Source organism: Oncorhynchus kisutch, linkage group LG6 (genome assembly GCF_002021735.2).
Source record: "Oncorhynchus kisutch isolate 150728-3 linkage group LG6, Okis_V2, whole genome shotgun sequence".
Taxonomy (NCBI): domain Eukaryota; kingdom Metazoa; phylum Chordata; class Actinopteri; order Salmoniformes; family Salmonidae; genus Oncorhynchus; species Oncorhynchus kisutch.
This window is the reverse complement of record NC_034179.2, coordinates 57,625,770-57,648,538: the sequence shown is the minus strand read 5'-3', so window position 1 is coordinate 57,648,538 and position 22,769 is coordinate 57,625,770. Positions and strand designations below refer to the sequence as shown.

General features: G+C 43.1%; 1 protein-coding gene across 1 annotated transcript; it reads left to right on the top strand.

Moving 5' to 3' along the window:
- The first annotated feature begins 1,934 nt into the window (after positions 1-1,934).
- On the top strand, positions 1,935-15,947 carry LOC109893031 (scavenger receptor cysteine-rich domain-containing group B protein-like). The gene is made up of 12 exons (XM_020486025.2): positions 1,935-2,421; positions 5,241-5,421; positions 6,070-6,102; positions 8,309-8,356; positions 9,329-9,631; positions 9,826-9,894; positions 10,948-11,262; positions 11,389-11,472; positions 11,833-11,901; positions 12,112-12,426; positions 15,207-15,281; positions 15,499-15,947. Exons 2-12 carry the CDS (start codon positions 5,295-5,297, stop codon positions 15,813-15,815), a joined length of 1,755 nt encoding a protein of 584 aa, XP_020341614.1. The 5' UTR covers positions 1,935-2,421; positions 5,241-5,294; the 3' UTR covers positions 15,816-15,947.
- The last annotated feature ends 6,822 nt before the right edge of the window (positions 15,948-22,769 follow it).

The window sequence follows — 22,769 nt, the reverse complement described above, 5'->3', positions numbered from 1 at the left end:
GAAACTTAGCTGCGAGTGGATCTTCCAGAAAGACAATGACCCTGAGCACACATCAGAATCCACAAAGAAATTGTTATTTGACCACAATTTTTTTTTTACAATGGCAGTGTCAGTCTCCGGACTGACCACAAATCAGTGGTTTGAATTGAAGAGGGCAGTCCGTAAGCGCAGACCAAAAGATATCAATGATCTGGAAAGATTATGCATGGAAGAATGGTCTAAGATCCCTTCCAATAGGTTCTCCGATCTCAAAAACATGATATATATATATTTTTTTTAACTTGGTGCCATCACCCTAGCAAGGGGAGGGTACGCAATCATTTTGACACATCTTTCTGAGAAAATAAATATGAATCCTTTTCTGAGCAATTGTATTAGTATAAAACAGTTTTTTGATTATACGATATAGCTCAGTATTTTTTATAATTTATTTTCTTTATCAAGGGCTCCAATAATGGGGTGAATGTATGTTATATGAATAGATTATCAGTGGTAGTTGTCGTATGTAGCATTTGTTAATATTGTAGTCAGTGGTGGCATTAAGAGAAGTAGTGATCAAGAAGGGTAGTGGTGTTTATAATGACACCATGTTGCTTTAGCTTTTGCTAGCTTTTCCTTTTCTCTCACAAGTGGGTTATGAAATGATCCGACTAACAGCTAATATCTCAGTTAGAGAATTTGTGATCCAGGCTTGGGCTCCAATCCTGTAGGTTCAGACTATAGAGGATTAGTCTTGTGAAACAAAATTCCTGTATTTTGGCTCATCCAATGACTCCGGTGACAACATAGGAAGGCGCCCTGAATTGGCACTTGATAACCTTAACAATGAGCCTGAGCAGCTAGCCACGTTTCTCTGCTGAGGCTCAATTCAATTCAGCCGAGGGATGGGGGGCCCAGGGCTTTTTCTTGTGTGAAAAATACGCAATTGGAGGATGGAGGCCTCCTGTTTCGGCTTGTACTGTATGATTGTAGGGTTACTGCTACTACTATCTTTTCAACCTTCCTGTTCTTGTAGCAATGCATCGGACCAGTAGCAGAGATAAGAGCTATATTTGGTTGCATTGTTTTGTGATTTATTGTAACAGGCCACCCCGTCAATACCTCAGTTCTTCAAATTAATATAATATTGTCACTGATATCGACTCCATGATCCTGGTACAAAGTTCCTTACGATACAGTATACTGTAAATGGTTTTATGTTCAGAGGTATTGAGAGTACAGTAAAAAGGTCAAGTACTGTATTGACCTCACAGCAGGTGTGCTCTTATGACTTAAAAATAATTATTCTGATTATGAGAAAAATGGGGGGTCTATTTCAGTGAGTGCTGGAAGTATCGTGTGACCAAAGACACATCATGGAAATCCAACAAATGGACTTACAATGAAAAAGGACTTATTCGAGGAAGGAAGCATCAGTCACCTGTACTCATCCTGAACAATGGATAAAATTCATCTCTGACTTTTGCCGTTTTTGTTCAGTGCTCCAACTTCTTTCTGCCTCGAATTAGACCTTTTGCCAGTTTTTCATGGTAAGCTCTTTTGTTGGATTTTGTCATTGTTGTCGAGCACCCCTCTTACTTTCCTTGGTTTGCTGTTGCGCGGAGGCGCACCTGAACTCACAACTCATGGAAACTTCTACTTTGTAGACCTGCCAGTTATCATGTCATGCTTGTGCTCTTATACAAAAACATATACCTCTCTCAGTGTCCTGTAGATGTGTCTCATGTTTGAATGCTGTTGCAATCATATTTGAGTCCATTTTTGTTTCTTTGTTTTCACATTAAAAAAACCCACTAAAGGTGCAATTCTATTTCAAATCTCTGAACCTGAAACATTGAATCAGTTTCACACTGTGTTACTTTACTATTGTGACTGTGGGTGGGAGACACATGCACGCACACGCACGCACACACACACACACACATGCACACGGCCACAGCCACTGCCCTCTCCTCCATATTCTCCTCTTGTGACTGTACAGTCCCTTAGATGAGGAAGACCGCACCTTGAATGAGCGCTAGCTGAAACTGGAGATGTACATGTGAAGGGTTGGCTTTCAACATTTCCTTTTTTTCTCTTCTGCTTCTTCTAACCATAGGCAGTCACGGGGCATTAGGATATTAACATACAATGCTGTTGTCTTTATTGTTTTAAGTAAAACTTGTCACTGAAGCCAGGTACTTATAATCACGGAAAGGTGAAGGAGATGAAAGACAGCTTGGTACATGTAGAGCCGGACGACTGTTTTTTTCTCCCTCTATTTCCACACAAAGTTCCTATGTTTTTCTGCTGCGAGAGTTGGGGAACTGTTCTGTGAGCTACCTGCCATCAGAAAATCGAAGGACAATTTCTTTGTAGATATTTTTGGAAATTTATTTTATTTTATTTATCCTGTGGGAAAAGAGAGCAACTTTATTCCAGGTATCTTTGAAAATTCTTATAATTTCTTTGTGTTTGGTACATTTTTCAAATTGCACATTATCCTAACTCTTAGTTTAAATATATATTATATTTCAAGCCAGTGATTGGAAAGTAGCGTGAAATGTGCCTTTTGAATGTCTCACCACAGTGATTTTGAATAACTATATTCAATCTGTAGTTAATCAAATAATATTTCAGTGGATGAAACAAGAACATAAATAATTGAGGGATTTCTAAAGGGCATTGTAATTTGAAAATTACTAAATAATATCACAATTATAGCCAATTATAACTCTACAACCCTATGTTAGCATGAAAATGATTTTCTTTTTGTCAATAACTGATTGAAGATATGACTCTTCTGTCTTATTTGTCATGTCTTAATGGGCAAAGAACAAGAAATATGCAATGCGGGGATGATGTTACCCATGGAAATGGACAAGGGGCACATAGACCTGTCGACCGATGCAAAGAATCTGAATTTAAAGGGTTCAAAATTCCTCCCTTTTTGTGTGAGTGACCGTGAGAGAGAGTCAGAGTGTTATATTCCTGGTTATCTCGGACGTTCAGGGGTATTTTCATGGGGCAGAGGATCTTTCAGCTATTTCTCAGGGGCGCAGGGCAAAGAGGAGGGAGGGGAAGCACAGCCGACACAAAAGGCAACATTATTCCCCGGCGGATCTGCGCTACATCCCGTTATGAATGGAGTATTGAAAAATACAACATTGGGGACTAGATTATTTTTCATCCCTCATAACTGAACCATTTGTCCCAGGGTTTCGAGCGGTTTGTTAGCACGCTGTGCCCAATGGAACAGCCATGGTGCTGGGCTGCTCCGCATTAAAATCCCTGCTTCCTAATTGGACAGCACAATGACCTCTGGTTGCCTCTGCTCTCCACAACCTCCTCCCTCCTGCCTTTCACCTTTCAACTTAATGTCATGGCCTTCCATACATGCAATATGGCCGTCAATACAATTAAATTAAATAACACAGGGTAGAGGCTCCAAATGCATTGGCCAGGGTTAGTGTAGTTGAACAGGGTCAAGGTTAGCGGGTTTGTTAAGCTGTTGATTGGTGCTGAAGGGTGTTAGAGGAGGATACTTGGCCTCGCTGACCTGTCAGTGTATTTACAGTGCATTACAGTATCTGCTATGGTAATATACCTTGTAGCTACACTATACTACAACATATGGGCAGAATCCAACTGAACTGGACACATATCTACAGGTAGAGGAGCAGGTGAATTTGGTCTTGCCACCCTCCCCTTCTAGCTGCTGCTTACCCCCCTCTCCTCCTATTCTCCCAGGAGCCGAGAGGCGCCCCTGTGGTGTCATCGGCTGCCTAAGCGTTTCGGAGAGTTCCAGTGACAGATTGCAGGAAGCAGCGTTTAGGCCTGACGATCGGGACCACAGACAGCAGAAATGTCTTTTTGTTGGCCCCTGGGCTCGGAATGTCCACTATCTCCAGGGGCCAATATCATATTCTCCTTCTCCCCTCATCATCCGTCCCCAGTCCCCAAACTAACTAGTACACATTCCTTTGTAAGGTCAAAGAGGCTTTTGGTCCAATACAAAGACAAACAACCAACCCAAAAGTCTGATCAGACATAGGCAAAACAAGCATTTTCCTCAAAAAAAGACATTTGAAAATATTTCACATTTAGATTGCTTACCGCTTTATCTTTATTTTATTTATTATTTATTATTATTATTTATTTATTTTTATACAAACCAAACTTTTCTTCAGAATTCAGTGGATAAATATGAGCATGAGGATGTGATTTCAGGACAATGGCAAGAGCTGTTTGTTGGCAAAATCAAGAGAAATCAAGCAGCAGCAGTTTGCAATGTTTCTTGCTGCTCCCTATGAAACCAGATTCTTTGGTCACATTTTTTTGTGCTTCCTAGTATAGCAGGTGGTTCAGGGCAGGGTACCGGAGAAAGAAGCTGTTTATCAGTCTCTTAGTCCCAGCTTTGATGCACCCGTACTGTCTACGCCTTCTAGACATACTGTATAACTACTACCTTACTTACTGCCCTCCGTAGTACAGAATAGACAAATTTGAAAATAAAATATAATGTTTGCCACTCTGTTGGGGTAGCGGTGGCACATGTCCACTCACTGCCACCTGGGTGATGCATGGCACTGGTATCCATTTTGTACCAGCATGCTCACCACAGGTCACAACAGTTTCTCTGTGCCCAGTGTTTTAGCAGCCAGCCAGTGTGCAGTGGGGTGGGGTGGGGTGGCGTGGCAGTGTAGTAGGCAGCCTGGCAGCCATTTTGGCCTGGGGAAATGGGCCAGTCTGCTTCATGCTCCAGCAGGTCCTGGGGCACACTGGGAGTTGTTTTAGTGCCAATCAATCTGGAGTGGACACAGAGTTACAGCATGGTGTGCCCACTCCCACCTCTCCTCTCCATCACTGGAACACACACACACACACACACACCGGTTTCAGTTCAGTGCATGGTTTTTGGAAACTATTTATGTTCCAACTTCCAACCAATAAGCTTCACTTGCCTGATACTATCATCGATACTAACTCCCCACTACTGTATAGTCATTTGGCTGCAGGGGGTTGCACTAGAAACAGCTATCCAATACTATGTTGGGAATACAATGGTTATTGATTATGAGTAGTAGCAGTAGACTAGTGGTGGGCAATGAGTACCAGTATTAGGGGTACAGGACTGTTTCAGCAGTGAAGAGAAACAGAAAAAGGCAGGAAGGTAGGTAATGTGTGTGTGAGAGCGACAGAGAGACAGAGACAGAGACGGAGATAGAAAGTCCAGTGCACTGATTGGTTGTGTGTGTAAGTGTGTGTTCCAACAGGCACCCAGACTGATTGGAGCGTCAGTCAGACAGCGAGCCATGCGAGGGCAGCGCGTAGCAGATTGTGTGCGTAGACCATGTGGAGGCTGGACAGTGGTTGTCTGGCTGCTGTTGTCCCTGCTAGGTTCCCTGCTACTGGTGGGCATCAGTGGGATTCTGCAGATCGGTGAGTGTACGTGTGCGTGCTATTTCACCACTGCTCAATTTGAATTGGGAGACTATCGTTTTTAAACCCCATAGTTGTCTGGGCTGTGTGTGTGGAGGGGGTTGGGGGGTGAGGGTGGAAAGGGTGGTTGGGGTGTGTGTGGGGGCAAAAGAGGGCTTTGGGGGGTGGGTGAATTAACCAACATTACACCAGCTCAAGGAATGCTCCCTCCTTGCAGATAAATTGGTGGGGGAAATTAGTTTTGATATGTACTGCAAAGAGACAGATCTGTCATGATTTTCCTAGTCATGAGCTGAATAAGTCAGAACATTTACATGTGTATGTAACCTTTACAGAGCTAGAGAACCTGGTGTACCTGGGTGTACTTGGGACAGAGGAACAAGTCCCCATAGGACTGCCTGCCTCTAGTAGCTGTTACCGAGTTAGGATTTGAAGTACAAACATTCTGCTAGTTGTTCGGAACAGGGATACGGTCGGGGAGTGACTGAGTAGTTATTGATTATACTACTTTGGACTTAATGGATCGAACGAACCCCTTGCTAAAAATAGAACATGTTTACAAACTTCAAATATGCATTGGATTGCTGTGGTATCTAAGACATCTCTTTGTGCCCTGACATACTGCTCTTTATTTTCTGATTTCAAAAGATATGACCAAAATCAGCAGACGAGCCATATCCAGTGAGTATATTTCCAAGTCAATCTCTTCTCGTTTACTGACCCATCTTTTCTGAAATGCACGTAACGTTACTGTTTCCACCCCAGATTTCAGTCTTATGAATACATATGACAAAAACCAAGAAACAACATATTCTAATACCAGGACGCTTTCAATAACTAACCCACATAGCGAACATAACATAACTGTTAACGTGTTTAGGGCCTTTAGTTTCAATGAGCCAGGTAGTCTTCAAGGGGTGAATGTACCTATTTTTGGCATTATGTTTAGAAAGGTTCCTCTATTCTCCTTGTGAGGCAGGTAACCAGAAACCACAGTTTCAGTGGCTTTATACTTCCCCTATAAGACACAGTTGATGTCCTCAAACTTTATGGTCCCAGACATACAGGCCAACAAGTCCCAGTAAAGGAACCTGAGGAATAACACAGAGTATTTCCAGATTTCTCACAGTCATACCAATATAGCCAAGTGAATGAGGCTTAGAGGTTTGTCAACACAGTACTAAACACAGCCCAATCCGATATAATCTGTGTGGATGCTACATGATGGGAGAAGAGGTGTGTAATCATTATATCTGTATTGATTTTTATCAGATGTTTGGTTAATGCGTAGTCAAAGACATATAGTACATTTAGAAAGTATTTGACTTTTTCCAGTTTTTGTTACATTACAGCCTTATTCTATAATGGATCAAATGTATGTTTTTCCTCATCTATCTACACACAATAACCCATATTGACAAAGCGAGAAGAAAAAAAGGTTTATAAAGATTTTAGCAAATGTATAAAAAATAAAACACAGAAATACCTTATTTAAATAAGTATTCGGAACCTTTGCTATGAGACTCGAAGTTGAGCTCAGGTGCATCCTGTTTCCATTGATCATCCTTGAAATGTTTCTACAACTTGATTGGAGTCCACCTGTGATAAATTAAATTGATTTGGAAAGGCACACATATATAAGGTCTCACAGTTGACAGTGCATGTCAGAGAAAAAACCAAGACATGAGGTCGAAGGAATTGTCCGTAGAGCTCCGAGACAGGATTGTGTTGAGGGACAGATCTGGGGAAGGGTACCAAATAATTTGGTAGCATTGAAGGTCATCAAGAACACAGTGCCCTCCATCATTCTTGAATTAAAGAAGTTGAGCAATCGGGGGAGAAGGGCCATGGTCAGGGTGGTGACCAAGAACCCGATCGTCACTCTGACAGAGCTCTAGAGTTCCTCTGTGGAGATGGGAGAACCTTCCAGAAGGACAACCATCTCTGCAGCACTACACCAATCAGGCATTTATGGTAGAGTGGCCAGAAGGAATCCACTCCCCTGAAGATTTAACTCTTTGGCCTGAATGTCAAGCATCACATCTGGAAGAAACATCCCAACCCCACCATGGTGACACATGATGGTGGCAGCCTCATGCTGTGGGGATGTTTTTCAGCCGGCAGGGACTGGGTGACTAGTCAGGATCGAGGGAAAGATTAACAGAGGAAAGTACAGAGAGATCCTCAATGAAAACTTGCTCCAGAACACTCAGGACCTCAGTCTGGGGCGAAGGTTCACCTTCCAAAAGGACAACGACCATAAGCACACAGCCAAGATAGCGCAGGAGTGGTTTCGCGACAAGTTTTGAATGTCCCTGAGTGTCCCAGCCAGAGTCCAGACCTGAACCCGATCGAACATTTCTGGAGAGACATGAAAATAGCTGTGCAGGGATGCTCCCCATCCAACTTGACAGAGCTTGAGAGGATCTGCAGAGAAGAATGAGAGAAACTCCCCAAATACAGGTGTGCCAAGCTTCTAGCGTCAAACCCAAGAAGACTTGAGGCTGACTGGAGTGCCCAGTCCCACATCCAACTCTACAGTGATTGTAACAAAATAAAACCTGACGATCTTATTAAAAATAAAAGAGACAGTGGGTATTATTTTGGTAACTTTTGTTTCCATTCTCAAAACGAAAACCCCCAAAGTTCACAAACTGGAACGTGTCAACCTTCAATACATATTTCTATGTTAGATTTCTTAGCTGGTTTAGCTACATGGTTTAAATAGGCTTCCTACTGCGTTTTCAAGCTGCGTCTCGAATTACAGGAAAATAGATATAGTAGATACAGAATACAGTAACTATGAAGGGCCAAGAACCTCCTTTCAACAAATCATTTGACCAAAGTCTCTCCCTCTTTCTCTCTCTCCTTCCTCCCTCTTTTCCAGCCAATAGCACGACGACGATGACTGCCATGAAGACAACGCATTCTCAAGGTTGGCAATGCGCTGCTGGGCTCCCGCCAACTCTCACCACATCCACCACACCTTCTGTCTGTCTGAAGTACCCATGTTCAACAAATACATGTCCACATCCAACTCATGAATAAAAGACTATCAAACTTAACTTGTGAAGCGAGAGAGAGGGAAGGAGGGAGGGAAAAGGAAGGAAAAGGAGAGAGCGAGAGATAGATCAGTGCCCCAGGGACACAACAACAAGGTCACTTCCCTTTGCTCTCAATTTACCTAATCCCCCGGAATGACTTATTCTGCTACAGTGTGTGCTCCCTCTCTCTCTCCCTCTCCCTCTCTCTCTCTCTCTCTCTGTCTCTGTCTCTGTCTCTCTCTCTCTGCCTCTCTCTCTCACTCTCCTTCTCTCTCTCTCTCTCTCTCTCTCTCTCGCCATCTCCTTCAATCCCTCACTCTCTCTCTCTCTCCATCTCTCCCTCTCTCTCTCCATCTCTCCCTCTCTCTCTCATGGCTTGTTTAGTCTTATTTTGTTCCTTAAATTGGAAGGTGGAAGGGATTACACAAGCTATTCTAAACGGATTCTTGTCACTATTAACTATCATTATATGATAGTGATATTTCCAGACAGTAACACACTGTATACTGTCCCACAGACAGTAGGCTTTTTATGTGCTTGCACAGACTTTTGTTCTATGTTGTGTGGCACATGTAGAATACAAAAAGAGTGGCTAGCGTGTAGTCAAAGTGAGTAAAAGGACAAGGTTTGAATGAACTTAAATGAGATCTAGAAACCAGCCTCCTGACAGGATAATATGACAACATCACACACTTACAGTAACATTCATGACATCAGCATCGGAGTGGGAGAGAGCAGGGAGGTCAGCTGTCCTGATTGCTGATTCCTCAGTGAATCCTCCCCCATCTTCATTGCGTCTGGTAATATTATTTTGTATCTCGCTGACAGTGTATCTTTGGATCTCTCTTCCCTCTCCTCTCCAGTGCGTCTGGTGAACGGGCGTAACAGGTGTGAGGGGCGTGTGGAGGTTTGGCACAACGGGACATGGGGTACAGTGTGTGATGATGACTGGGACATGGTAGATGCCAACGTGGTGTGTCGGCAGTTGGACTGTGGTCTGGCCATGGCGGTGGGCAGCATCTCAGAGTATGGCCAGGGCTCAGGGCCCGTCCTGCTGGACAATGTAGACTGCAAAGGAGGGGAGACAGACCTGGGACAGTGTGGAAGTCTGGGCTGGGGCATCCACAACTGTTACCACTATGAGGACGTGTCTGTCACATGCAAAGGTAGGGCCCATAAAGATATATATAAAAACCTAGTCTATAACTGTTCTAATTCCTTTTCTATAGGTAGGGTCTTTACAATTTATAAGGATCTCTACGATCTCTAAGAGGGACATATCCCTGGTGACTGATACAATAATCTATTTTCACTAATAAAAACATCATTTTTCACTCCTTTTTTCCTCATCTCTTCTCAGATACATCAGTGCTGGAGTCACGGGGCATGGGCGAGCCCACCACTCCGTCTAGGAGAAACTCAGGGTTAAGTAAGTGATTATTTCATTTATTTCTCTCTAATTTCAAACACACACACAAAAGAAGTAAACAAAATTGATTCAAGAAGGGTTTATTTTATTCACTTAATAGGTTTAATAAAGGGCCAATCTGCAGTTCCTACATCCATTTTTAAATCAACGATATGTACTCATTAATTCTTGAAGAATATAACTTCAAAATGGAAACAAACACCGTATAGCCTCAAAACATGTTCAAAGGTCCAATGCAGCTGTTTTTATCTCAATATCAAATCATTTCTGGGTAACATTGAAGTACCTTAATCTTGTTTTCAATTAAAATTGTAAAAAACTAAATAATAATTAGCTTCTTAGCAAAGAGCAATTTCTCAATCAAGAATTTAGCTAGGACTGTCTGAGAGTGGTCTGAGCGGGTAGGGTAAAACTGAAAACTAACTGTTATTGGCACAGAGGTTTGAAACTCTATTGTCTTTCTCATTGGTCTATTAACTAACAGATGGCCAAAACTCCATCGCAGCAAAACAGGCGTGAAATTTCAGGCAGTCTTTTCAAACAGCGCTTGCGTATGAAGGGCATTATCATCATTTTCACAATTTCAGTGTTATTCCAACCTCGTAGTGTTTAAATATATAAAACATAGGAAAATCCTGTTTTTGCCTGCACAGGGCCTTAAAACTATAATATAGCTATCTATGGATTTGAGAGTGGTTATACTTCTCCAGCCCTATCCCTTAGCCTTTTACCAAAACAGTGGCAGGGAGGACACTTTGGTATTGTTTCAACTTTTCAATTTTTGTGATGTTGTCAGCCAACCCGTCTACAAACACTGTCACAGAGGGACAGAAAATGAACTGAAAAAGAATGAACACATGCTCAACACAGAGCGTTTATTCAATGTGTTGTATAAAGACAACATCTGCACACAAGATCTCAATAAATCTAGCCTGGAATCCAAGCTAAATAGTGAAACAGAGAGATGCCATTGTGTACTGTATGTCAGAATGAAGCTTAGACTGAGAAGATGTATGGAATGGTGATGAATCCCTCCCCTCCCCTATATTTTAGGAGATGGTACAATCCGGTTAGTTGGTGGACTGGACTACTGCCAGGGACGGGTGGAGGTCTACTACCGTGGCAGCTGGGGGACGGTGTGTGATGACGACTGGGGTATGAGAGACGCAGGGGTGGTGTGCCAGCAGATATACTGTGGCCATGCCGTTTCCTCCACCACCAACGCCTATTTTGGCTACGGGACAGGCCTGATTCTACTGGACAACGTCAACTGTAATGGCTACGAGAACCAGCTGAGTAAGTGCTACAGCCTGGGCTGGGGGATACACAACTGTGGACATCATGAGGACGCTGGGGTTATCTGTTCAGGTGAGAAGCTTTTTCTTATTCTCTCTGTCTCTTTTTTTCTCTCTCTCACTGTCACTCTCGCTCTCTCTTTCTTAAATTCATGTTGCTAATTGCTTTAACACTATTTTGTCTGTTTTATCTGTGCAGGCTCAGGATCCACTACCGTTCCTCCTATGAACACTGAAACCATGGGCATGGGAAGGGGATTCTTTCAGACTGCCAGCACTGCAGGTAATTGTTGAGGTCATTTCCGTTTTCATGTACTGCAGTACTACAATAGCAATAACAGCTGCAGTGTAGGCCCTCATCAGACCCATATCATCAGGCCACACTGCTGCACCTCTTTCCTATGAGCAACAGACGGTGCTGTTTCCTCTATAGGTTTCTCTGTCTAAAATCTGTGACTCAGCAGCGCCACTCAATCAATGGTGGTAGAGTGGAGCAAGTAAATCATGTCGCCCCACCCACTCTCCTCCCAGTCTCTCATCTCAATCGATGGAAAACCCTCTGCTGTGTACTGTAGGCATCAGCTTGCATATGTGTAAACTGACTCATCATTCTGATTCTAATGCATTTCTCCTATTGTTATAGTAACCGACCAAACAGAATTAGTCACCGAAGCAACTACGGCTGTGACAGCGGTTGCTATGACAACAAGAGGTAATGATGTTGCACCCCCATGTGATAATTATAAACTCCCGCTAATGCACTCTAAACTCATACATCACTTATTATAATATTTGCTGATTATTCACGAATATTAAATTGTGCAACAGGGAGGCACAGTGCCACCATTTTCGATGAACCTCTCCATGAAGAATGTTCTCCTCATCTCCTCATACCCCTCTGTCTCTCCTTCTCCTCCTCCAGAGCGGCCCACCATCCGCGTGGTGAATGGTAACAGCAGCTGCCAGGGCCGTGTGGAGGTGTTCCACAACAACCAGTGGGGCACGGTGTGTGACGATGACTGGGATCTGCCCAATGCCCAGGTGGTGTGTAGGCATCTGGGCTGTGGCCCTGCCATCTCTGCCAAGGTCCTGGCCTACTTCGGCTACGGCTCGGGCCCCATCCTGCTGGACAATGTGGACTGTAGGGGCAGTGAAGGGGAGCTGTCGGCTTGTTTCCACCTGGGCTGGGGACAGCACAACTGTGGACATCATGAAGACGCTGGAGTCATCTGTACACGTAAGACCGACTGGAACTGTGGCAATATAACTGTTGCCCGATGCGAATCAGAAATGTATATGTTGATCTGCTGCAGGCAGTACTGCTGCAGTAGTGACTTGTTAAGACTGAGACAGCTAGGCACATAGTCATGTAAATACACACACACACAAATACACACACGCACTCACACACACGCACTCAAATGAACACACACAAAACTCCTCTGTAGCTTTCGCTCACAGTTACTCACACAGTCACCCCATAGTCACCATCCCCACAGTCATCCATCTCTCCTCTTCCCTGCTGAGCTGGTGCATTTAACTGTGTGAGTGTTGGTCTCTGAGGAGCAGGCGCCCGGCCAGATGGTCCAAAGGGCATCAAATCAAGTCAAATGTATTGATCACACACATATTTAGCAGATGTTATTGCGGGTGAGGCGAAATGCTCGCGTTCCTAGCTCCAACAGTGCAGTAGTATCTAACAATTCACAACAATACACAAATCTAAAAGTAAAAGAATGGAATTAAGAAATATGTAAATATTAGGACGAGCAACTTCGGAGTGGCATTGGCTAAATAGAGTAAAATAGAAAACAGTATATACAGTGCCTTGCGAAAGTATTCGGCCCCCTTGAACTTTGCGACCTTTTGCCACATTTCAGGCTTCAAACATAAAGATATAAAACTGTATTTTTTTGTGAAGAATCAACAACAAGTGGGACACAATCATGAAGTGGAACGACATTTATTGGATATTTCAAACTTTTTTAACATTTCAAAAACTGAAAAATTGGGCGTGCAAAATTATTCAGCCCGTTACTTTCAGTGCAGCAAACTCTCTCCAGAAGTTCAGTGAGGATCTCTGAATGATCCAATGTTGACCTAAATGACTAATGATGATAAATACAATCCACCTGTGTGTAATCAAGCCTCTGTATAAATGCACCTGCACTGTGATAGTCTCAGAGGTCCGTTAAAAGCGCAGAGAGCATCATGAAGAACAAGGAACACACCAGGCAGGTCCAAGATACTGTTGTGAAGAAGTTTAAAGCCGGATTTGGATACAAAAAGATTTCCCAAGCTTTAAACATCCCAAGGAGCACTGTGCAAGCGATAATATTGAAATGGAAGGAGTATCAGACCACTGCAAATCTACCAAGACCTGGCCGTCCCTCTAAACTTTCAGCTCATACAAGGAGAAGACTGATCAGAGATGCAGCCAAGAGGCCCATGATCACTCTGGATGAACTGCAGAGATCTACAGCTGAGGTGGGAGACTCTGTCCATAGGACAACAATCAGTCGTATATTGCACAAATCTGGCCTTTATGGAAGAGTGGCAAGAAGAAAGCCATTTCTTAAAGATATCCATAAAAAGTGTTGTTTAAAGTTTGCCACAAGCCACCTGGGAGACACACCAAACATGTGGAAGAAGGTGCTCTGGTCAGATGAAACCAAAATTGAACTTTTTGGCAACAATGCAAAACGTTATGTTTGGCGTAAAAGCAACACAGCTCATCACCCTGAACACACCATCCGCACTGTCAAACATGGTGGTGGCAGCATCATGGTTTGGGCCTGCTTTTCTTCAGCAGGGACAGGGAAGATGGTTAAAATTGATGGAAAGATGGATGGAGCCAAATACAGGACCATTCTGGAAGAAAACCTGATGGAGTCTGCAAAAGACCTGAGACTGGGACAGAGATTTGTCTTCCAACAAGACAATGATCCAAAACATAAAGCAAAATCTACAATGGAATGGTTCAAAAATAAACATATCCAGGTGTTAGAATGGCCAAGTCAAAGTCCAGACCTGAATCCAATCGAGAATCTGTGGAAAGAACTGAAAACTGCTGTTCACAAATGCTCTCCATCCAACCTCACTGAGCTCGAGCTGTTTTGCGAGGAGGAATGGGAAAAAATTTCAGTCTCTCGATGTGCAAAACTGATAGAGACATACCCCAAGCGACTTACAGCTGTAATCGCAGCAAAAGGTGGCGCTACAAAGTATTAACTTAAGGGGGCTGAATAATTTTGCACGCCCAATTTTTTAGTTTTTGATTTGTTAAAAAGGTTTGAAATATCCAATAAATGTCGTTCCACTTCATGATTGTGTCCCACTTGTTGTTGATTCTTCACAAAAAAATACAGTTTTATATCTTTATGTTTGAAGCCTGAAATGTGGCAAAAGGTCGCAAAGTTCAAGGGGGCCGAATACTTTCGCAAGGCACTGTACATACGAGATGAGTAAGCAGTATGCAAACATAATTAAAGTGACTAGTGTTCCATTATTAAAGTGGCCAGTGATTGCATGTCTATGTATACTGTATAGGGCAGCAGCCTCTAACGTGCAGGGTTGAGTAGCTGGGTGGCATGAAATATAGAGTGGAGAAGTCAGGGGTCATTAGCTTCACTGGCAGCCTGCAGGCTAAACCTCCATTCTTTAAGGACAAATAAGACAAACAGTAGAGAAAGAAATAATGAAAGAGACAAAGACTTCATTCCTGTTACTCAGGTCTACATCAAATCATGGTTAGTAGAGCAGACTAGGTGAACAAGTGAACCTTTGATTTCTGAGTGAGATGATAAGGGAATCACTAAGTTCACTTCTAGAGCAGTATTCTTCTGATATATCTGATTAACTGATCACTTGATTAACTCATTACAATGTTTTGAGTGCTCCAGACTGTTCTGATAGGACTGTATCAACAGTTGTTCTCAAGTAGATGACCACTCCCTTGGGAAACATACACAGCAGATTAAAGTCTCATACTGTCTTCCCCTCCTTCTCCTTCTCCAGCCTTTCAGCTTGTGGGACCTGGAAATGACTTCGGGATGACAGAGAGAACGCCCACCACTAGACCACCAAGTGAAGGTGAGTTTTGTACCTGTTGAGGTTTAGCTACATGTTCTGGGTTTCACGGTATCCAAAGATCAACACACCTTCCCAGCATCACTTGTCAGAGGCAGTCTTATGTAATGCATCATACTTCAATCATGTCTTAGGATCAGGTATGTGATATGTGTCTCTAGTGTTTAATGTTTATTTGCTCCAGTATATGTGACTGTTTCTACCCTGTCTCTCCCTCTAGGCCTGGCGAGGTTGGTGGGCGGGCAGCACCGCTGCGAGGGCCGGGTGGAGATGTTCTCAGGGGCGGAATGGGGTACGGTGTGCGACGATGCCTGGGACATGCCTGATGCCCAGGTGGTGTGTCGCCAGCTGGGCTGTGGGGAGGCTGCTACGGCCCGTGTGGAGGCCTTCTTTGGGCCCGGCAGCGGCACCATCCTCCTGGACAATCTGAAGTGCAGCGGCTCTGAGGCCTCTCTCCAGCAGTGCTCCCACATATCCTGGGAAGTGCACAACTGTGACCACTCTGAAGACGCCGGCGTCACCTGCTCACTGTCGTGATTCCAGCAGTGATTCGCCGCCATGGAGCCGCCAAACTCCTCCCAACTCCACTGCCAACTAATAGGACGGGCGCCATGGGTAGCACAACCCGGGACTTGTAAACATTATGTAAATAACAGCTCATCCCAATGCCAAACATAAGGAAGACTACAGCAACAACAAACAAACAAGCAAAGAAACTAACATATGATGATATATGATTAAATATTATAATAATCTATTCCTATTAAGCACTTTATAAATATATATGATATAAAATACGCTGTACACATTTTTTTTATATTTGATAAACAGTGGAAACCAACGTTTTAAACCGACTCTCTGTCTCTCTGGCTCTTTTCTTTTTTTGTTGTCAAGATACTAAAATAGAGGTCCTCTCACTAACCCTCTTCTCACTAGCCGCACACACAGTCATAGTGTACTGTACCAGGGCATGGTGCTCAACAACAACAACAACAACAACAGCAGCAATCCAGGCCCACAATACCAAAGCCAAACTTATAGAAATAGACTCTATAGAGACTATAGACTATCTATAGAAAAGGCTATGTATTTCTATGGCCAAATCTATTTGTTTGAACATAGGCAGAAAGATGGACAGTACATGTACATGACACTATAGTGCTCTTGGCACATGCTTACTAATTTGATAAGCTTTTTAATGTATTATTCCTGAGCAGAGGTGGATGTATATCTGAAATCTGATCATGATGACTTCCAAAGCCCCAGTATTTTGGTTATTTTGCTGAAATATCTGTTATATTTGACACCTTTATTGTGTAAATAATCACCCCAGCTAGCTTGTGTTCTATTTTTTCATCTCTTATGAAACTCTCTTATGACCCATTATTTTCTGTCTGACTTGTGTATTTTGATGTCTGGTTTTGGAAAAGGCTAGCTTGTCTTCAATGTCTCTCTCTCTCTCTCTCTCTCTCTCTCTCTCTCTCTCTCTCTCTCTCTGTCAGACAGTGCTATTTCAGGTGGAGTATGGCATATGATCTAAGCCTTAGCTATATCCTTAATTATCTGCTCGTGCCTCTTCATTCGTATTTTGTATCAGACATTTCGCACTACAAGGTGTACATTTAATTTCAGTGTGTAAGGATGTGCATCTGTGTCTGTGAGTTAATATTTGTGTGTCTGGCAGGTGAGTCAGATCTACTGTACTGTTTGTGAATGTGTATATATATACAGTCAGTGACATGTACACTGGTTGTGGAATTATTACAATATGGCAGTAGTCAGATTGCTCAAATCTGTCACTGCAATGATTAAATCTGAATCTGAAAAAGTCTAAATGGGGAATGAATGATTAGGAAATGTCACTTTAATAACACCATAAATGGGGTTGAGAGGGAGGGCACAAGAATAGGTTAGCCTTCATCAGAAACGATAGTTAGCTTCTTGCCATGAGTGGCACAGCGATTCTCAGGTTTAACGAAATGCCTCAACGATATGGGGTCAGGAAATGAATCTGAATGAATTGAGGTGTTAGGCTCACCAAATTATTCCAGAGTCTGTATGGCATGGTGCGAAATTGGTGCGAAATGTTATGTACAGTCGCTAGTGAAAGTCTACATACCCCTTGTACAGTCTTCCCATTTGCTGCCTTAAAGTTTCATCTCAAAAGGGAATTGATTGGATTTTTTCCTAGACAACCTACTTCACATTTTCAAAGTTAAAGAAAAAATACAGAACATTTTAAAAATTCATTTTTTAAAGATGAAATGAGGTTGTCTTGATTACATACAGTATGTATACACACCCCAGAGTTAACACTTGGTGGAACCACCTTTAGCAGCCATTACAGCTGTGAACAATTTTGGATAAGATTCTACCAACTTTGCAAAACTGTTAGTGCAACAGTGTTGGAGTCGTTGATGGACAGTTACAGTAATAGTCAAACCTTGTCTCTGAATTTAAAGCACATTTAAGTCAGGACTGAGGCTGGCCAACTCAGGAACACTCAACACCTGTTAGAAAGCCATTCTGGTTTGCATTTGACTTTAAATATTCCAGGGTTAGGAATTCAGAAGACTGAGACAGGTTTTCCTCCAACTTTTTACCTGGGCTTTGCTCCTTTCAGATTTCACATTTTGTTTGATCCTAACAAACTCCTCAGTCCCTGCCATAACATGATGCTGCCACCACATTACTTGAAAATACGGAGGAGTTCATTCTGTGTTGTGTTCTATTGGATTTGACCCAAGCATGTCATTTTTATTTACTGGTAAGTTCATTTCTTTACCATGTTGAGTGTTCCTGAATGGTCCAGTGTCAGTACTGCTTGAAAATTAGAGACAAAATTAGAATATTGCTGTCCATCAATGACAAACATTTTTTTACTGAGCTTGAATGATTTTGACAAAAAACAATGGATATTGTCAGACCCCTTGACCTTTTCCACATTTTGTTACGTTACAGCCTTATTCTAAAATGGATTTCAAAAAAATATAATCATCAGCAATCTACACACCCAATAAGCGAAAACAGTTTTTTAAAATCTTAGCAAATGTATTAAATAACTAAGACAGAAATACCTTATTTACGTAAGTATATAGACCCTTTGCTATGAGACTCTATAGACAGGCACAGATCTGTATATATAAGGTCTCACAGTTGACAGTGCATGTCAGAGAAAAAACCAAGACATGAGGTCGAAGGAATAGTCCGTAGAGCTCCGAGACAGGATAGTGTAGAGCCACAGATCTGGGGAAGGGTAGCAAAACATTTCTGCAGCGTTGAATGTCCCCAAAGAACACAGTGGCCTCCATCATTCTTAAATGTAAGAAGTTTGGAACCACCAAGACTCTTCCTAGAGCTGGCCAACCGGCCAAACTGAGCAATCGGAGGACAAGGGCCTTGGTCAAGGAGATGACCAAGAACCCGATGGTCACTCTGACAGAGCTCTAGAGATCCTCTGTGGAGATGGGAGAAACTTCCAGAAGGACAACCATCTCTGCAGCACTTCACCAAACAGGCCTTTATGGTCGATTGGCCACTCCTCAGAAAAAGGCACATGACAGCCCACTTGGAGTTTGCCAAAAGACACCTTAAAACTCCCAGACCATGAAAAACAAGATTTTCTGATCTGATAAAACCAACATTGAACTCTTTGGTCTGAATGCCAAGCGTCACATCTGGATGAATGGAGTAAAGTACAGAGAGATCCTTGATGAAAACTTTCTCCAGAGTATTCAGGACCTCAGACTGGGGCGATGGTTCACTTTCCAACAGGATAACGACCATAAACACACAGACAAAACAACGGAGGAGTGGCTTCGGGAAAAGCCTCTGAATATCCTTGAGTGACCCAGCAAGAGCCCGGACTTGAACCTGATCAAACTTCTCTGGAGAGACCTGAAAATTGCTGTGCAGCAACACTCCCCATCCAACCTGACAGAGAGGACCTGCAGAGAAGAATGGGAGAAACTCCCCAAATACGGGTGTGCCAAGAAGATTTGATGCTGTAATCGCTGCCGAAGCTGCTCCAACAAAGTACTGAATAAAGGGTCTGCAAACTTTATTGACGTTTTTTATTTGTAATACATTTTCAAAAAATTCTAAAAACGTGTTTTTGCTTCGTCATTATGGGGTATTGTGTTTAGATTGATGAGAAAAAAACAAACCATTTAGTCAATTTTAGAATAAGGCTATAATTTAACAAAATGTGGAAAAAGTCAAGGGGTCGGAACACTTTCCGAAGGCACTGTATGTTGCCGAAGAGTTGAAGACATACACATATTTTTTTTGTATTTGTATTTTTATACAGATTTTTTTTTTTACAGTTTCATTCATTTTGGAAACGTGGAGTTGGTTGTGTACATAGGTAGAAAAAATATATAATTTAATACATTTTTTTATTCCATTTTAAGACAGCAAATTGTGAAGACTGTGCAAGGGGTGTCTAGACTTTCATTAAAACAATTTTAAAAAATAGATCAGTAAAGATAAGAGGATCCTGTAGATCTTCCTCCCCCCCTCATTTGTGAACCTGTGAGCAGAATAGTGGTGTTTATACAGCTAAACCACTGACTGCTATGTTAAAGTGAAGAGATGTTACTGTGAGGTGGTGTTTATGATATATTTAACTGAGAATAAAGCATGCTATGTGTCATTCTGATGCTACTTCAGCAATGTCAGTGCACAAAAATGTGTACAAATAAAATGTTATAATAATCATCCTCATTATAACGACATTTTGCCATGTCTCCTAAAATGGCGCCGAACTGTATGCCTGCTGTCTTGCGAGTGCGACCCAACTTTGCTATTTTGTGATTCCTTTGCCGTTTTTTGTTGTTTCGCAAAATGTATTCGCTATCACTCTATCAGATTGGCAGTTACCTCAATTCTGGCTTCAACTTCGAATTTGAATCATCTGCCCTGGCCTCTTCAAATCAAATCAAATTGTATTTGTCACATACACATGGTTAGTAGATGTTAATGCGAGTGTAGCGAAATGCTTGTGCTTCTAGTTCCGACAATGCAGTAATAACCAACAAGTAATCTAACTAACAATTTCAAAACTACTGTCTTATACACAGTGTAAGGGGATAAAGAATATGTACATAAAGATATATGAATGAGTGATGGTACAGAGCAGCATAGGCAAGATACAGTAGATGGTATCGAGTACAGTATATACATATGAGATGAGTATGTAAACAAAGTGGCATAGTTAAAGTGGCTAGTGATACATGTATTACATAAGGATGCAGTAGATGATATAGAGAACAGTATATACGTATGCATATGAGATGAATAATGTAGAGTATGTAACATTATATTAGGTAGCATTGTTTAAAGTGGCTAGTGATATATTTTACATCATTTCCCATCAATTCCCATTATTAAAGTGGCTGGAGTTGAGTCAGTGTCAGTGTGTTGGCAGCAGCCACTCAATGTTAGTGGTGGCTGTTTAACAGTCTGATGGCCTTGAGATAGAAGCTGTTTTTCAGTCTCTCGGTCCCAGCTTTGATGCACCTGTACTGACCTCGCCTTCTGGATGATAGCGGGGTGAACAGGCAGTGGCTCGGGTGGTTGTTGTCCTTGATGATCTTTATGGCCTTCCTGTAACATCGGGTGGTGTAGGTGTCCTGGAGGGCAGGTAGTTTGCCCCCGGTGATGCGTTGTGCAGACCTCACTACCCTCTGGAGAGCCTTATGGTTGTGGGCGGAGCAGTTGCCGTACCAGGTGGTGATGCAGCCCGCCAGGATGCTCTCGATTGTGCATCTGTAGAAGTTTGTGAGTGCTTTTGGTGACAAGCCGAATTTCTTCAGCCTCCTGAGGTTGAAGAGGCGCTGCTGCGCCTTCTTCACGATGCTGTCTGTGTGAGTGGACCAATTCAGTTTGTCTGTGATGTGTATGCCGAGGAACTTAAAACTTGCTACCCTCTCCACTACTGTTCCATCGATGTGGATAGGGGGGTGTTCCCTCTGCTGTTTCCTGAAGTCCACAATCATCTGCTTAGTTTTGTTGATGTTGAGTGTGAGGTTATTTTCCTGACACCACACTCCGAGGGCCCTCACCTCCTCCCTGTGGGCCGTCTCGTCGTTGTTGGTAATCAAGCCTACCACTGTTGTGTCGTCCACAAACTTGATGATTGAGTTGGAGGCGTGCGTGGCCACGCAGTCGTGGGTGAACAGGGAGTACAGGAGAGGGCTCAGAACGCACCCTTGTGGGGCCCCAGTGTTGAGGATCAGCGGGGTGGAGATGTTGTTGCCTACCCTCACCACCTGGGGGCGGCCCGTCAGGAAGTCCAGTACCCAGTTGCACAGGGCGGGGTCGAGACCCAGGGTCTCGAGCTTGATGACGAGCTTGGAGGGTACTATGGTGTTGAATGCCGAGCTGTAGTCGATGAACAGCATTCTCACATAGGTATTCCTCTTGTCCAGATGGGTTAGGACAGTGTGCAGTGTGGTTGAGATTGCATCGTCTGTGGACCTATTTGGGCGGTAAGCAAATTGGAGTGGGTCTAGGGTGTCAGGTAGGGTGGAGGTGATATGGTCCTTGACTAGTCTCTCAAAGCACTTCATGATGACGGAAGTGAGTTAGTCGTTTAGCTCAGTTACCTTAGCTTTCTTGGGAACAGGAACAATGGTGGCCCTCTTGAAGCATGTGGGAACAGCAGACTGGTATAGGGATTGATTGAATATGTCCGTAAACACACCGGCCAGCTGGTCTGCGCATGCTCTAAGGGGGCGGCTGGGGATGCCGTCTGGGCCTGCAGTCTTGCGAGGGTTAACACGTTTAAATGTCTTTCTCACCTCGGCTGCAGTGAAGGAGAGTCCGCATGTTTTCATTGCAGGCCGTGTCAGTGGCACTGTATTGTCCTCAAAGCGGGCAAAAAAGTCATTTAGTCTGCCTGGGAGCAAGACATCCTGGTCCGTGACTGGGCTGGTTTTCTTCTTGTAGTCCGTGATTGACTGTAGACCCTGCCACATACCTCTTGTGTCTGAGCTGTTGAATTGAGATTCTACTTTGTCTCTGTACTGGCGCTTAGCTTGTTTGATAGCCTTGCGGAGGGAATAGCTGCACTGTTTGTATTCGGTCATGTTACCAGTCACCTTGCCCTGATTAAAAGCAGTGGTTCGCGCTTTCAGTTTCACGCTAATGCTGCCATCAATCCACGGTTTCTGGTTAGGGAATGTTTTAATCGTTGCTATGGGAACGACATCTTCAACGCACGTTCTAATGAACTCGCACACCGAATTAGCGTATTCGTCAATGTTGTTATCTGACGCAATACGAAACATCTCCCAGTGATGGAAGCAGTCTTGGAGTGTGGAGTCAGCTTGGTCAGACCAGCGTTGAACAGACCTCAGCGTGGGAGCTTCTTTTTTTAGTTTCTGTCTGTAGGCAGGGCCTTATACTGTAGCAGTCGTGGTCAGCTTTTCCAAAAGGAGGGCGGGGCAGGGCCTTATATGCGTCGCGGAAGTTAGAGTAACAATGATC

Bases quoted from the DNA above. Each gene is read 5' to 3' on its own strand.
- LOC109893031 (XM_020486025.2), top strand. From the start codon at position 5,295: ATGCGAGGGCAGCGCGTAGCAGATTGTGTGCGTAGACCATGTGGAGGC. The intron at 5,422-6,069 runs GTGAGTGTACGT...TGATTTCAAAAG, and splicing joins CAGTGGGATTCTGCAGATCG to ATATGACCAAAATCAGCAGA. The intron at 6,103-8,308 runs GTGAGTATATTT...CCTCTTTTCCAG, and splicing joins CAGCAGACGAGCCATATCCA to CCAATAGCACGACGACGATG.